The 17,531-nt window shown below is 40.3% G+C and overlaps 1 protein-coding gene across 1 annotated transcript in view; it reads left to right on the top strand.

Moving 5' to 3' along the window:
• LOC145321811 (uncharacterized) overlaps nucleotides 1-17,095 on the top strand; it is a 32,568-nt gene extending 15,473 nt beyond the window's left edge. The window contains exons 20-34 of the mRNA XM_080163439.1: nucleotides 144-626; nucleotides 1,231-1,324; nucleotides 1,955-2,041; nucleotides 2,502-2,597; nucleotides 2,988-3,090; nucleotides 3,388-3,447; nucleotides 3,766-3,958; nucleotides 4,268-4,385; nucleotides 4,567-5,977; nucleotides 6,316-6,451; nucleotides 7,012-7,146; nucleotides 7,487-7,639; nucleotides 8,208-8,430; nucleotides 8,855-8,946; nucleotides 16,177-17,095. Of these exons, the coding sequence (XP_080019565.1) occupies nucleotides 144-626; nucleotides 1,231-1,324; nucleotides 1,955-2,041; nucleotides 2,502-2,597; nucleotides 2,988-3,090; nucleotides 3,388-3,447; nucleotides 3,766-3,958; nucleotides 4,268-4,385; nucleotides 4,567-5,977; nucleotides 6,316-6,451; nucleotides 7,012-7,146; nucleotides 7,487-7,639; nucleotides 8,208-8,430; nucleotides 8,855-8,946; nucleotides 16,177-16,410 (3,618 nt within the window). The 3' untranslated portion in view covers nucleotides 16,411-17,095. The remainder of the gene's footprint in view (nucleotides 1-143; nucleotides 627-1,230; nucleotides 1,325-1,954; nucleotides 2,042-2,501; nucleotides 2,598-2,987; nucleotides 3,091-3,387; nucleotides 3,448-3,765; nucleotides 3,959-4,267; nucleotides 4,386-4,566; nucleotides 5,978-6,315; nucleotides 6,452-7,011; nucleotides 7,147-7,486; nucleotides 7,640-8,207; nucleotides 8,431-8,854; nucleotides 8,947-16,176) is intronic.
• The last annotated feature ends 436 nt before the right edge of the window (nucleotides 17,096-17,531 follow it).

Raw genomic sequence — 17,531 nt, 5'->3', positions numbered from 1 at the left:
CTAGTGAAGCTTAAATGATGGTTTTATTCTATGTTTTTGCTCTTTCCTAATCCTATAAATACTGTGTCCTCAGATGTTAGTTGCGGACCCGCTAGTATCTTATATTTTGTTAGCTATGTTTAAATTTTCCTTCATTATTTTAGACAGAAAACTGTACCGTCAACATATCTGATGACAAGAAAGAAATCTTAGAATTAAACATTGAAGCATCCCAAATTGTTGCCACACAATCTGAAGATGAGTACACTGAGTATGTGTACAAAAAGAAGAAATATGCTTCATACACTAATAAAAGTGATGTTCAAGATAATCCAACTGTTAAAGGCCACGAACATGTATCAACAGAAGATCAAAACACAAGCGGACCAAGCACCTCCAAAAGTCATAATGACCCAACTGAAGGTCATAATTACGGTCAACTGGAAGGTCAAGGGCGCCAAGGTCAGCGGACAGTTGCTCGGGTTGCTCCATTTTCAGTGGCGGCTGAAGGTGGCGGTGGCCAGGAGGAAAGTATTGTCCACGTGGTTGAGGATGAAATAGATACATTACCAACTGCTGTTGCTGCTACAGCTGTTGATCCTTATGAACAGATTGAGTGTGACCTTCAAGTGGTTACCTATATTCAGGTAATTCAATGTTTAAAATTCGAAATCACCTTAAATATTCTATCCAGTTCAGGGTTTAGCTACCTAAAGTTGACTATGCACGAACGAGAGCAAATGATTTTAATCACCTTCCAGCAGTGAACCTGAGTATTTTTTTGGTGGTATATAATAGTTTTATGTTTAATATAGTTATTAGTTATATTGGCTAAAATAATTAAGTTTCATCATCGTTTATATGAAAAAAACTGAAATATTAAGTCCTTTGACAAAATATCATCAAATGTTTTGTTGCGTTCAAACTGTTGTCAAATGCTTTGACACAAGAGTATTTTTTCGATAAAAAATTATAATTATAAAAAGGATTTACTACTGGAAGGTGCCTAAAATCACTTCTCTCGTTCGTGGATAGTCTTCTGTGAAGAAATCTTCAATATTTTACATTAACCAATTCGGGTTAGGATACCTTAATTATATCATAAGTATATTTCTTCACGTTTCACAACCTTTCATTTTGATGATATAGTAAACAAGAAAAAGGTAGGTATATTTAGTTTTATCAAGTTGGCTTTGGGTGTTTTACTCGGATTAATTTTTTATCAATTATAAACATTTAAATGTATTTTAGGTTCACTCTAAGCTGGCGGCGGAATGCAGACATTCGTCAGAGCCAAGGAGGGTTTCATCCGTCAAGTGTCATAACGTCAACCACGCCATATTAGGTATGTATAAATATCCTGTCATATAATAAGGAGTATTAAGGTTTTTTGTCTTAAGCTGGCGATCTCACAAAATAATGGATTGAGTTGGCTTTACGCTAAAAGGAAGCTCCATAAATGTCTTGGGGTGGTTTTTGGTTTCTTTTTACCACTTCACCCTTCCCCCCCCCCCCTCCTCCCTATGTGATATGGGAGAAGCAACTAGTTGAATAGTAGAAATAGAAATAGATTATGACTTAATGTTGAATGGAACACTCAATATTTTTTCGGTATGTGTGTGCATACATACATATTTAATAATTTACTCTAATTTACTGTTATTATTTAGGGTTCTAAAGGGATAAGACAAAAGACGATAAATTGATGTAAATCCTCAACACTGAATGATGATACACAAAATTACCTCTTCTGTAGATTAAAATCAGTTGTTGAAACGTTTGAACACCCAACTTAATGAATCAAAATTCAGTAAAGTCCCCAAAGTTGTTCAGCCAGCGCGCGAATAAGAAAACGATATTATAAAACTTTGGGGACTAGTGTAGAAAACAGCCCATTGTCCCCTCTTTCTCTGGTTATTATTTTTAATAAAATTTCTTGCTGCGTTAATAATAGACATAATTGTCCTGGATTTAGGACGAGCCGGTTGTCTGATGTATTGGTGGGAGGTCAAGGTCTCCAGAGGAGAAAGACGACATCTACATCTTACTTTCGATAATCCAGGTAGGACATAATTGACCAAATAGATGTAAAATATGTTTTTGTAGTTCTTCTAAACGGTATAAAGTTATTTCATCTTATAAAGAAAACTGTACAATGTACATTTAACTTTTCTGCTAGTTAAATAAGATTTTTTCTTGTTTGCCTCCTTTCTATCATTAACAAGACCCCCCCCCCCCCCTAGTTTTAAAATAAATTCAGGGGTGTATATTCTGCAAATTTGACCCTGCTGAGGGGGGAGAAAAAACCGCGGATATGGAATGTACAATTATAAGATTAAATCCAGTTTTTTTAGCCCCGAGGTGCCGAAGGCACGGGCTTAATATAACCTAACCTGACCTAAAGTAAACAACAAAGACATTAAAAACTCATATTTTTAATTTATTTTCCTTTAATTGCGAAGGTTTAATGATTGACTATGTAATTTGAGGGAAACCGCCCATTGATATCCCTATAAATTTAGGAGTGAAGCTATTCTTTGAGGAGAGTGCAATAACAACTATGAACTCAGCTCTCCAATATTTTGATAAAGATTCTCAGAAAATGAATGATTCTCTAGGTAAGATAATAAATAACACTAGAACTTAGACGGTAATTGTTTCTAGTAAAAGATCTCGTTAATGACTGGACTGAATTAGTTCTACTTTGCTTTAGCCAATTTTTTTTTTTTTATTAGACTAAAAGAACGTGTTTGACGAATATTTATAGAAAATAGAAGTGCATAAACTCTTAAAAGTTAAAATATATTATTGCAGGTATAAGGTATAACCAACAAGTGAAATAAATCTTAAATAATATTTGCGCGGCAAATGGAGAGGTTGTCCATTCGCAGCATTCGGGACCATATTAACGTCTTTGTTTATCAGGCGGTGCTGATTTAACAATGAATTAATGCGCTGCTTGTTACGTCCCAATAACGGCTTAAATGTACATACTTGTTCTTGTTTAGATATATCTCTGTGCAGTGCTTGTGTTGGCTGGGCTGAAAAGAAAGCCATGAAGTCCAAGCAGAGTATTGCAGAGGATACTATAACTATCATCAAAGATGTCAGGTACGTAACAGGAATACATTTTTTCACCAAATAAATCATATTTGACCTGTACCCCGTTTATCTGACCTTATTTTTACCAATGACAAGTGACCAAAATTCTGCCAAACAATTCTAAGTGAAAATTACGCTAATACACGCCACAAACTAACCAAATTTTTAGCAATTTCAAATTGAATCACCGTATTTGATTTTTACAAACTTACTAGGTCCAGTAAACAATATTTTAACCTGGCTTAAATTTTGTGCGTCAATAAAGTAGGTGTATACTGTATAGTACAGCGTGTGCAATTATTTTAGGGAGATTAAAGCTGGAGCCTCAATAAACTATGCCAGTCTGGAGACTGCAAATATTATCAGGAAAGTCAAAATTTATTTCGTATCAAAGTTTATTCCTAAATTTCCTAAATGACCCTTTTCAGCAATTGTGTTGGCATGTAGTCAAATGCACTTATTAAGTCAAAGTGTTCTTAATTATAGAACATTTTAATGAAGAACATTTTAACTTTAAAAGAGCAACACCTAACTTTAAAGAATTACGCAAAAAATGACCCTCTTTGTTTACAAAAAAAACGTTGGATTTTCCGCTGATTTTTCTGATTAATCTATTTGTTTTTTTCTCCAACACAATCTCAGTTTATAATATGAATATTGGAAATAATTTTGAAATATAAATAGTGCTGCAACCAATGTATCCAATTATTCCCCGACCAAATGTGGCGCTGCTACTGCTGGTGCACCTATGAACAGTGCTAATGCTAGTGCGTCTCTGGAGGGCGGGGATGAATTATTGCAAGGAGAGGTTATTCACAAGAAGCGCGGCAGAAAAAGGAAACGGGCTAATAGCGGCGAAGAAAATATTTACAAAAAGGTTAGTTGTCTTCCCTATTTTTGTCCTGTCATAATATATTTGCTGTCAATTAAGTTTACAATTAATTTGAAGTATTAAACACGCCGTACAGATTATTGAACGAATATTAAACGCGCATACACTTACAAACACAGATTTACACTTGCTGTATAGTTACTCTAAAACTTAAATTTTGGTCTATTATTGTTTTAAGGTCTTTACTTTGTTTTAAAAACTTATAACTTGCTCTTTATTGAATATTTTTAAAGTTAAAAATATTGCTTTCTTGTTTCTTGGATACTTATTTACGTCATTGTCCTTGTTATTTAGGTATACTGGCACAGCAGGAAGAGTGATCAACACGAAGAACAAGAACAACTGCAGATCAAACAAAGAAAGCCAAGAAAACCTAGAAAGCAGTTCTTTGAACTTTTCTGCGAATTTCCAGGTTAGTTTTTTAGGGAATTGTTAGTAAAAAAATTAGTTAGATATTTTTCAAACTCATTTTATGAAAGTGAATAACGAAATCATAATCTTTTTTGTTCTAACCAAGTAACTTTTATTAAAATGATCTTAATTTGGGTTTATTATTATTTTTTAAATTCATGACTAATAAAATTATATTTTAGGATGTAACAAGGTATATAAAAGCTATGTGGTTCTCAACTCTCACATACAGAAGCGCCACTCCGGGGCCTACATCGCAACGCCAAACTCCTCATATGCAGCTCTTGACACTTCCGCCACTCCTGGTTCCCCGTCTTCGATCTCCCCGTCTAAATCTTTCCTCTCAAACGTTGAGGCTGAGGAATTGTTTGACCAGGATGAGATTGACGAAAAAGATTTGCCCTGGTCCCACTACAGGTTTAAAGAAACTTCTGGAGCATATTCACCAAGAAAATATGCCAAACAAAAGGAGACTAACACGAACCAGGGATTTAAAAAGAAAAAGCGTGGAAGACCAAGGAAATATCCTTTACATTCTGGACATATACAGGAAAATTTAGAGACTGTACCTGCGGACAATACAGAAGGCAATATTATCAATGAAGATAACATTAAAATGGACGTTGAAGTTGGTTATGAACACACGCAAGATGATAATGAAACTCCTGTTAAAAGAAAACGAGGCAGACCAAGAAAGTATCCCAAACAAGCTGATCAAATTGTGGCAGATTTATCTGATCAAACATTAGATCCGACTGCTGTTAATGAAAATGATACTGAATCTTTTATTGATGATAACAGTAGCATAATGGACACAGATAAACAGAAAACTATAATTGACAATGACAGTATTAAAATCAATGAATTTAAAAAGTTGAACAGGAATATCAATGCCAATGATACAATTGAAAATTATAAAACAAGTAATAAACCATTTGTTTACCTAACTGGAGATAATATAACAGTGCCAGGCATTAAAAGACTTCCACCACAAGACAACTCAATTGTCAAAGTTTCTAGTCAAGAAAATAAATCTGAGGATATCGCCAATAGTGCTAATCTAGAAAACGATGATGCTGCTAGCAATAATGAATCTCATAATAATTCTATAAAATCTGTAACAAACAAAGTTATTAATGAATCTAAAAGCACAAATACACCTGCCAAGAAATTTATATTAGCAAAATTACAATCCCAAGATAATGAACCAACCAAAAACAAGAATAAAGATAGTCATAAAGACAAAGGAAAATCAGAAAGAAATGAATCTGTATTAGATATTCTTGCTAAATGGGAACAATCCAACAAAATGGAGGATTTATCTGAAATAAATAAGAATCATGATAATCACGACAAGAACATAAAGACAATTACCCACCAAGTTGATATTAAAGATGAACCCTCTGATACTCCTGAAATTGATGAACTCGCACAAATAAAACAGTTTATTGAAAATGATACATTTGCAAAGACTAAAGTTGATGCTGCAAAAGATAATGATATTAATGATGTTACTGATGATAAAGAGATGGAAGAAAAGGTTGATACAGAGTGTATACATCATGATGACCAAATGGAAGTAGAAATTACAAGGTAATTACAAATATTTTATTTCTTCAAATTAGAACAATTTTTAGAAGTGTAGCAAAACAGAGCTAACCAACAATATTTTAAAGGAAAAATATACCCTTTCTATAAAAAAGAGGGTTATTTTTTTCGCGTAAAGTTGGGTGATGGGTTGTCAAATGCTCTAATTATGCTTAAGTGTTCATTATAACCAAATGTAAATATATGAAATGGTCCATAAACAAGAAAAGTTTGACTTTAAAGAGCATAGATTACAACCCAACACAATTAAGCGAAAAAATGACCATCTTAGGTACGAAAAAATTCCAACGTTACACTTGTTTTATTACAAATCATATTTATAGGAATGAAGGTTCAAATGACTGTGACAACATGAAGAAGGACCAAGCTAATCTAAAAGTAGTGGATAAAGCTGAAAAATCTTCCAAAAAATCTAGCCGTAGCTCTTCCATTGATGAAATATTCAATGAAGAGATTAAGGTAAGAAATATTTAGTTGCTTTCTTGTATCTTATATAAGTTTTTTTACAATCATAAAATCTCTTTAATGGAAACTGTTATCCTTCTATTATGGCTAGAAAATGGATATAGAAAATACGTGAATATAATGTCAATGGAAAAATTATCGCCAATTTAGGTTGCTAACATGGAACTCCTTTATGGGTCAGTTCGTTCATCCAGTAGGAGGGGAAGGGATGGGAGTATACCTAGTTATTTTAGCCCGCTACAAGTTTCGCTTCATTAGAGAACATAAAAATCTGATGTAACATCCAAGTAATAATGTATTCATTGGATGGGATTAGTTGAGATTTTTTTTTAAACCAAGTTGATCTTTCCTACAGACTTTGCAGCCTAAAATATTCAGTTCTATACAGGTTAGGTTAGGTTAAGATATGAAAGTACGAATGAGCCCCGCAGGTGTTATGCATTAAAAAAAAATGTTTTGAAATAGTTTAGGTTAAGTGTCCCCTCCTACGTTTGTCACTCCTGCATTTGACCTAGGATCACTAGTACCTAATAATATATGTACCTAAAATTTAGGAGCGTGTAACTGAAAGTGATGGTTATATAATGAATGATCTTCCAACCGACATTGTCGACGAATTCGATGAAACTGATGGACACGGAGTTCGACAATCTGATGAACATGATCTGCAAGAGTCAGATAAACATCAGGCATAAATATTTTAATGTTTATTTTAATATTAGCAAATGATTTATGTGGACCAACTTAATTTTATCTTTCATGTATTTCTCTTCATTTCTAACAATGACAATATTGTGAATAAGTGTCAAAAAAACAAGCTGGCTGCATTTTTGATTTAAAATTGATGGTTATTAATCCATGATATATTTTGTAAATCTTCCTTCAGGCATATTTAGTAAATGTATTATCTAGTACTTTCTTGGATGCGTAGACATTTCCTATTTTTAGAATAGCTACTGTCCCTGTAATTAAAACTTTAAAACAAATAGTCAAGTTTTTACTTTAACAAATATTTTTTTTTCATCAAAGGTTGAAACTGCCACAGCAGTTGTTGCAGGATGTTCAACAGAACACGCCACAGTTTCGTTGTCTCAAACGCCATTAAAGAAAAGACTGATAACTAATCTGGATAATGTTTGTAAAACTTTCAAGCCTCTTGGTGCGAAGCGCAAGAAAATGAAGGTAATACCAAGCCCATACTTTAGAGTAACCACTCTAGAGAACGGATAAGGAAAAAAATTGCAGTATAGGCTAAAGTGTGTGGAATTTTTTGAGCAAGTATTATCATCAGAATATATAAAGTAGTGGAGTTTTTTTGTCTGAATTTGAAGATTTTAACAATTACTGAACCGGGATGGTTTTAGGATATTTTATTTGAAAATTTAAGTCTTCTAATGGGTTAAGGCTGTAGTTATGCCTCCTTCCTAATACTACAGAGTCCAGTCCGTAAACGCTAAGGGGAGCAACCACTAGTGTTATAATAGTTATTTCTTTCATCGTATTATAAACCGCTTTCCGCGGATATAGAATGTACAATTATAAGATTAAAACCAGTTTTTTAGTCCCGAGGTGCCGAAGACACGGGCTTAAAAAAACTGGTTTTAATCTTATGATTGTACATTTTTATATTCGTAGAAAGCTGGATATAATACGATGCTAGACATAGCTTTTTCGTATGGATGAGAACCGGTTCCTATCCACCGGATTCGAATGAATACGAGAAAAAGTAATAATATCTACATTTTTGTAGGTGCCAGGTATGAAAAAACAACAAGCTGCTGCAGTTGAGGATCAAATAAGCAACAATGACAAAATTTTGGTCTTATCACCAAAACTAAAACGCGGGAGACCACGCAAGACAAATATGCCGCGTAAAATACGCAAGATGGCGGCTGAAAAGTTGTTCCCCCTGGTTCAAACCGGACAAATGTCGGCTAATGACGCCTTCTCAAAGCTGTTGAAGAAGATTAAAGGTGAAGTGATAATAGAATCAATAAAAAAGCAGAAAAAACTCTCGTAAATCTTAACTTAATTATTATAAAAAAAAATTTTAAAGCGAAGCTTTTCTATAATTGATCTGATTTTTGGTATAGTGATTCCTGGGACAACAAAGTATAATGTTATACGCGAAGCAACTCTATAATTAAGTCCTAAAAATGTAAGTATTTCGATAAACATGATCCTGTATAAAGCAGTTTTTCAACAAATTTTCTTACAACTTTGCTTCGACTCTTATACATTTATATTCTGATTATTCAGTTCTGACACTACTGTTGTCCTACTGTTTCAGTGCTTCGCTTTTATGGATGTTGTCATCCTTGTTAATTTGATGAGGCATAATAATTTGATTTAAAGCTTGTTTATTTAAATTTACTAATTAAAAAATCTTTTTTTTAGATTTGTCCTTCCTTGATTTTGAGATCGAATACAGAAAATATTTCATCAAGAAGGAAAAGTTGCAAAAGAAGGGAAAACGGTCAAAACTTAAGGTATGTCATCCTAATCTTTATTTAAGTAGATCAGCTACTCTTTAATTATGGTATGTTTGTCCATCCATCTGTGGTATGCGGCACCTCTGGACCATGCAGAAACCAAGACATTATAGTGATGCTACGCACCCAGCTAAATCCTGTTATTATACAATTGTAAAGCCACCTGAAAATATGTCAGATAACGGTATTGGTTTTCATCTCTCAGTTGTCCTGCAAATGGAGGGAGGGGTGTTACCCCTCCCTCTCCCATCTTAAGCACCGGAACCTTCCCCTTCAACCATCAAGTTATCAGCACCACCTCAACCCTGAGGATAAAGGATCTAAGCCTTCCCTCACCTGATAGAATCACCCCCACACAGACTGTTGTTGTCACAAGTAATCATCAAACCTTCCCTCTTTAGTACCCAGACCTACTACTCAACCCCTCTATGCTTATCTACCTATTGTGCTGTTCCATGGGCTATCCTGCCTGCCCCAGACAGGGATAGCCATCTACCTAACCATTGCAATTGTCTATGTTTTACTGTATGATTTATCTTTAACTATCTTTATTCCTAATCCATATGTATTTATATTATGTTGTACAAGTTTAGTTATCCTTAGACCAGCAATAAAGAAACAACTGAATAGACTATGTTTATTATTTAGTGATTGCTAGAGAAGCGTAGCTTCTCTATAGTATAGGTGTCCACGTCTGTTCACACTGCCGTAGTCTTTATTCGAACTCTGGTGTCTGCCATTTACCCTAGGCGGATACCACAACTTTTGGTGACAGCTGTGTGAGATTACGGCGAACCACAAGTGTAGAGCAGACGCGCAGCTGAGGCTAAGGTACTCCCAGCAGTGAAACTGGCAAAACTGACACAAGCAACCTGAATTACCCACCCTGGATAGCGAGGTCTAACTCTGTATCCGGCAGTTGTGGAAGCGAAACTGGCAAAACTGACACAAGCAACCTGAATTACCCACCCTGGATAGCAAGGTCTAACTCTGCATCCGGCAGTTGTGGAAGTGAAACAGCGAAACTTGACGGAGAACCGCGAGAAGCGCCGACGTCTAACGGAGAATTGAGCGCTCAAAGGGCTGAAACAGGCCTGCGGACTGGCTGAAACAAGCCAAATAAGTGCAAACGGCTGAAAATAGGCCAACATTTACTGCAAGAGATAGCAGGATCCGAACCAGCGGCGCTAGCAGGACGGGACATTCCCTGCCGCCATCAGCCGGATTTGGATAAGCGGCGCTAGCAGGACGGGACATTCCCTGCCGCCGATAGGCTGAAACACGCCACATAGCTGCAAGCGGCGCTAGCAGGACGGGACATTCCCTGCCGCCGATAGGCTGAAACACGCCACATAGCTGCGAGCTGCGAGCCAACATACGAGTGTAGTGCACCAAAGCAGAGAAAACTACGTCAACTCCAAGTATCCTGAGAGGCTACAACGCAGCCACCCATCTAGAAAAACAGATATTATATCACATTGCAGGGATTACCACCCTGGTGTGATGGTTAAACAATAGATTTATGAGCAAAGATTGGCAAACAATTTGTTGTGTTGTGATAAAACTAAAAATAGAACAGGCTTGGATTTACTGTGTATTGTGATAACAACTAAAAATAGAACAGGGTTGGTAAACAAATCTGTTATGTAATTGTGATAAGGACAAAAATAGAAGCTAGATGTAATATAACAAATGCCCTGATACACAATCTAATTACCTCAAGCCTACAGCACAACAACAATACACCCCTTATTTCAGAGGAAAGGGAGGGGCTCACTCTCCATTGAAGAGAATACAATCAAGGTGATATAAAAATAAACCTAGGATTAAGGAGAGAGGGCAACATTACCTCATTACACAGTTACCTCAACCCACGGCATTCCCCCCCCCTTCCTCACAGGGGGAACGGACGGATTTACCCCGTCCCCTCACGCGCTTCCCCCCTCCTACCCACACTTGACTAAGTCCGCCCATGGTGTGGAGCTAGTGACCGGGATCACAGAGCGCCATTTACGGGTAGCGCAACGGAGTGCGGAATATCATAAAATTCAACGGACAAAGCGGACCAACGAGAGAGCGAGTTGAGGGATAAGTGCGCGTTTTACCTGTGTGCGCGGATTGACGGTGCGTAAGCGCGCTGCACGGAAAGGAGATTTCACGCACACACACACACACACACAGGAGAGGGGCCACTCTATAGCATACAACAGAGATATTTTTTTAGGAGAAAAACTTGCAAGCTCCTCCCTCCCTATCTACAGTGTGATAAGGAAAATTAAACCAGTTCCTTAAACCCGCTCAGACCCTCAACATCTTCCTAGCCCTGCCAACCCTACTTCAAAGCTGAGTGGTTAGTGAAACAAATATATGTATATATAAACACCCAAGTGATAAATAGTGTTGTTTTTTTGTATCATGGGTGCAAGTAAGTGAATACTAACCTCACCAAACAACACTGGAAACTGATATGGTAACTGAACGAAAGTACGCCCACCCTGTGGACATAGCCTGACTTGATGCCCCACACTGGGCAGTGGTGGTGTGTACCTGGACCATCGACCCTCATAGTTGTGAACTATATACAGAGGAAGCGTGATTTTTTTGGAGCAAGGAGGAAAGCTAGCTAGCTCTGGGGATATTCCTATACACGTATATATATATATATGGGCGTGTAGCCATATATATATATAGATAGCCTACCTATCCATATATCTACTAGCGGATACGCTCCTAGAGACATCTGTGGATACCTACCATATTCCCTTTACCTTTAAGCTAAGATCCGCTGGTTATCACAGAAATCAAGAGCTATACTGGAAAGGAGAACAACTCAGGCTCAACAGTTAAACAAGACGCTGGCCCCAACAGACCAACCCCCTGCTACTTATCATGGGGACGCGCCAGCCACAGAAACTCTTGAGCCAGGAGGACCGAGCCTACGGCTACGTGGACTACCACCCTAATTACACAGCTATAGTATTTATACTAGGGGTGAGCCGGCTCGAACCTCCTTGCGGCGCGGCTACTCTACTCTGCTCCTATATCTACAAGATAAGAACTTGTCAGCCCCTGGCCCGACGTGCGGCAATAGAAGACATTCCTGATTGGGCATTAACTGTGTGCCTAGGCCTGCTGCTGGCACTGTGGTGGACAGAAGTCTTCATTTGGACCAGAACCACCAACATCTGTACCCCACCACTCTCTGCTTCTTCATACAAGATACTGCTTCTGTTATTACTTTGGCCTACTGTGTTGAGTACAGTGAACATCAAACACATGCCAGGTCACAGACCCCTGGTCCCTGAGATGCCCTTGTCTGGAAGGGTGACTGAATGTCCGCTGCACAGCTCCTGTTCAGTTGGTGCTCAACGCACGAGAAATAGCAATACTGGACTGGGGATTGCTGAACCTGTAGGTGTCCTCCTGGGGGTGTTGAACGATGCAACTGAGCCTAATGAGAAGGTGACAAGCTTCAGAGACTTAGTGGCCAGCCCCAAGATGGACACTACCACCAGAACTGAGACTCCAAAGGGGCCCAGCCCTAGGGCCAGTACCACCTGTTTCTGGGGTGGAAAGGTCCTACCTGGCGCTGGCCTCACCAAGCTGGAGGATGGGGAGCTGTCCCAGGGGAATAGGCTCTTCACCCAGATGCCCGACGCGTACCTGGGGGTGGGGGAGCCGCCACCCAAGCCTCCCTGGGAGCCCCCAGGCATGGAACGACTGGGGACCGGCCTAAGGATGGGAACTGGTGACCTGCTGCAGTGGAAGGCTTTACCCAGCACGGAGGGAGCAGGGTTGACCAGCAGCAGTGAGGCTGTTCCCCCACACTCCAAGACCAGATGCCTCTACTCTGTTGAACCACTGCACATGTCCCAGCCAAGTTCCCCCATGCTGCTGAAGATGGAGGCCCACCAGGATGCAGAGCTCCAACTAGGGAAGTCAACAAGAAGGCCACCCCCTGCCAAAACCAGAACCACCGCAGGGGCTCCCCACCAGCAGCTGACGGAGCCTGGCCGGGACGCAATACCAGCTGGCAACTCTGGCCCAACTCAGGTGGCTACCAACAGCCTGCTGGCAGTCCAGAATACAGTTCAGGCTACCATCAGTATGGCATCTTCTGGGCCTTGCTGGTTCAACTGTGGGTACCTGCCCACACACTGGCCACAGGTACCCCCCAGAGATCATAGCCCCCTTTCCGACTGGCACCATCAACGGCCTTTGCTACCAACTATCTGGCGTACCAAGAGGCAGGATCCCTCATGTGGAGAAGCACCTGCAGAAGCTAAGGCCGCGGCTGGCCTCGCCACCCAGGAGAGGAGAGCCGCTGTTGGATGGAAGGGACCTGTGTGTATGGGGAGGAGGCTAAATGTAACCAAGGAGCCACCACAAGCAGCCCAGCACCGCCTGACCCCTAGTAGGGGAGACCCTGTTTGTCAGCTGGTGCCCCAACTGGAGGAGGAGAGACCTGGCAGGTTGATACACCCTGGGGAAGCCGGCCTGATGGGACCCAGCTGGACGAAGGGGCGCTGCCGCTTCAACGGCCACACAGCCGCCAAGTGTAGAACCGGTTGGGACCAGGCAATGAAGAAACACCAGGCCGCCCAACAACCTGCATGCAACCAGTCTGACACCCAGGTCCACCTGGAGGGAGATGCCCAGCCGTCACCCCAACCAGCTGCCGCCGCTGGGGCCGCGGCTACCCAGGAGTCTGTGTCTCAGATTGGGACCATAGTGGCCAGGATCAACGTGCTGGGAGAAGCGGCTGAACCCAACCGGGTTGGCCTGGACCTCAGCCTCAACCACAGGGGACCGGTGTCCGTAACCCCTGTCACCCCCAGCAAGAGCCGAGGGGCGCTACCCAGCGCCACCGGGACGGTGTACGGGGAGGCCCTGGCGGCCGCCGAGTGGGAGAGGCCAGAGGCGCTAGCCAGCGAGTCTGAGTCGATGTACGGGACGCCAACCGGCGTCGCCACCTGGAAGGAACGAGAGGTGCTTCCCTGCACCACCAAGCTGATGTCTGGGGCGACAACCGTCGCCGCCACCGAGATACCTGGACCCCGGAATGAGCCCGCAGCCCCAGAGGAAGGGGTGACACCCGTCACCCCCAGCCAGCCAGAGCCCCCAGCCAGCAGGGAGAGTCCAGCTGTCCCTCACCCCCAACTGCATCCAGCTGTCTACCTCCCTCAACCAAGCCAGGGTCATTGTATTGCACTGGTGTACCAGGAAGTTTGGGCTGGGCCAAACTTGCCTGCGCCCCCTGCATCTGCCCCAGGAACCAGGATATCAGCCATTACCAGCCAAACTGAAGAAGCTTTGACCGCTGCCTGGGGAGTAACTCAACTGGACGCGCCAAGTGCCGAGCCTAACCATAGAAGTAGAGGATCCCCAACAATTATGTCTACCCAAGATGGAGACGATGTGCCTGGACCCCTTCAGGCTAGGGGAGGAAATCCGGAGCCTTGTGCCTCCAGTCCACCAGCAGCAGTGGCCGTGGATGGGCCTGTCTCCCAGCCAACTAGAGCGGAGCCACCCTTGCAGATCCAAGACAGCCTCCGGCATAAGGGATGGACTGTTACCTTCCCCTACCCCGCAGGTCTGACTGCCAGGCACCACCCTGCCAATGTCCAGGATGAGCCTGAGGGAGGCAACGCTCCTACAGTATGGCAACCACCACCTGCCCACGTTGACAGAGACCCTGGAAGCCGAATGAACCTGACCAGCCCCGAGGGCGAAGAAGCTGCGCCTGCATCCAGTAGCCAGCCTGCCAGCAGCAAGGTGACCAACACGATGGAGACCACCAGCCCAGTGGAGAAACCTGAAGAGGTGTATACCAGGCGGCTGTTGGTCCAAGCCCCCTCATGTGCTGTGCCACCCCTGGAGGTTGCCAGGGTGGCCTCAGAGGTACACATCCAACGGCCAGAACATCCAACAGGACCAGCTACTCCAGCAGATATAGCAGATTCTGTCCGACCTGGGGAGGGCTGGAGTCCACCACCGTTCAGCAACTGGTATCCTGGCGGACCCATTCCACAAGGACAACAAACTGAAGGCCGCAACCACTGTCGGAAGTCTGGCGGTGCAGACAACCCCTCCCAGCCTTCCGAGGGGAGAGTTGTGGTATGCGGCACCTCTGGACCATGCAGAAACCAAGACATTATAGTGATGCTACGCACCCAGCTAAATCCTGTTATTATACAATTGTAAAGCCACCTGAAAATATGTCAGATAACGGTATTGGTTTTCATCTCTCAGTTGTCCTGCAAATGGAGGGAGGGGTGTTACCCCTCCCTCTCCCATCTTAAGCACCGGAACCTTCCCCTTCAACCACCAAGTTATCAGCACCACCTCAACCCTGAGGATAAAGGATCTAAGCCTTCCCTCACCTGATAGAATCACCCCCACACAGACTGTTGTTGTCACAAGTAATCATCAAACCTTCCCTCTTTAGTACCCAGACCTACCACTCAACCCCTCTATGCTTATCTACCTATTGTGCTGTTCCATGGGCTATCCTGCCTGCCCCAGACAGGGATAGCCATCTACCTAACCATTGCAATTGTCTATGTTTTACTGTATGATTTATCTTTAACTATCTTTATTCCTAATCCATATGTATTTATATTATGTTGTACAAGTTTAGTTATCCTTAGACCAGCAATAAAGAAACAACTGAATAGACTATGTTTATTATTTAGTGATTGCTAGAGAAGCGTAGCTTCTCTATAGTATAGGTGTCCACGTCTGTTCACACTGCCGTAGTCTTTATTCGAACTCTGGTGTCTGCCATTTACCCTAGGCGGATACCACACATCCATCTTCCCGGATTTGGCAATTAAAATCAAATAACTGATTTAAATTATATGGAGTAAGGGGGGAGTGGGTTGTGCTAAAAATCCGTAAAGGTTGTGAGTTTTAAGTTAAGAACAGTAGTAGAAAGGTTAAAATTTATGTTAACATTAAAAAAATTTTGTCTATAGTTCATTTCAATAAGAAATACACATATCTAGTGAATATTATCGTTCTACTACTGTTTTGAAGCCTTAAACTCACAACCTTTACGGATTTTTAGCACAACCTACCTCTCCCTTTATTGATAATTCCTGCGAAAATTTCCTTTTCTAAATTTTCTATTGGGACTAATTCTAGCCATAACTTTTCTCTATTTTTGGTATAAAACAACTTTGAATACATTGTGCTTGTTTTTCTATAATACAAATATTTTTTAAGGCTGGAGGCGAAATGAAATCAAAGAGAACTGACCAAATCCAAGATGAAAGTACCGTAGAAGCAGCCAAAGAACCTGCACACGAGGATACTAACAATGATAACAATGACTTATTGTCAAATCTCTCTGCTATTGAATCTCAACTCAAATCGTTGCTGGAGAAAAATCCTCCAACTGACGAAAGAGAAAGAAACGTATTAAAGAATATTAAATCTCTTGTTACAGGATTTATTTAAATGTTTTTTTTGTTTTGTTTTATGTTTTTTTTAATATTTATGTAATGTATAATTTATGTTTACAATACTTATTTGGTAAATCTAAATCTCACCTCATGTGAACGTTAAACGTTGGTAGGGATATTTTATCTAATTGAAAGCTAATTTGTCCATTTTTGTAGAATTTAAATAACATACCTATACCTATTAGGTATTCACTTTTAAATCACATGAAGTAAAACAATTTAATTTGTTTTATTGGCGGCAAATATTCGGGCAAAATATTTTTTTTTTACATTGTATTCTTCATTATATTTTAATCATTTTTGTTTATAAAGTGTTTAGTTCCATTCATCTCATTAATTTATTTTACATTATTTTTAATTGTACATAAACATAAAAAGATATTATATTATAATTAATCAAAAAAATATTATTGGTTGCATTTTTAAAAGAAAAGGCTTTCAAAATTAATTCCAGCATAAAAAAAACAAGTGCCGTACCATAGATATAAGTTAGTTTTATTTTTAAATGTATAAAGATTAGATTTTTGATATAAATTTTGCCCTTAAAGTTCTATTATTTAAGTATGTTACATGAGTATTAATCCATTAGAATAAACAAAATTTGTTAGTGGACCAATCCTACTACGCCCCCCGTTTTTTCCCTCAATGTTTTAGACCCTAACGGGATTTTGAACCTCTTTTAGTTGAAAGATAAAAGGGGGGGGGGGGAGGTTGTGGGTGGTCCTAACAATTAAGAGCTAATTAAGCTATTCAATGTTTATAGCATCCAGTTCTTGGAATTCAAGTTATTTTAAATCAATATAATCTTATACCTATTCTTCTACAGATCTGATTGTCTTTAACTAATTAGATAGTATTTATCAACCATATAGAGTAGCAATGGATATTCAAAATATTTAAAATTCTATTTATTATATCATATTCATAAGATAATCAATTATTTTCAAGCATATCCTATTTTGGGAATAGTCCTTTTCGTGACATCGAACCTTAAGGGGCGATTTATCGTATTTTTAAAATGGCTTTTTATAGGTTATTTTAGGTTAGGTTAGGTTAGGTGGTTGCCCCACAGGGTTAGAGCCCCCAGCAGGGGCTATAAATAGGAGAAAACCTACT

This window comes from Acartia tonsa, chromosome 6 (genome assembly GCF_053477335.1).
Source record: "Acartia tonsa isolate MP-2025a chromosome 6, ASM5347733v1, whole genome shotgun sequence".
NCBI classification, from domain to species: Eukaryota; Metazoa; Arthropoda; class Copepoda; order Calanoida; family Acartiidae; genus Acartia; species Acartia tonsa.
This window is presented reverse-complemented; position numbering and strand designations above follow the sequence as displayed.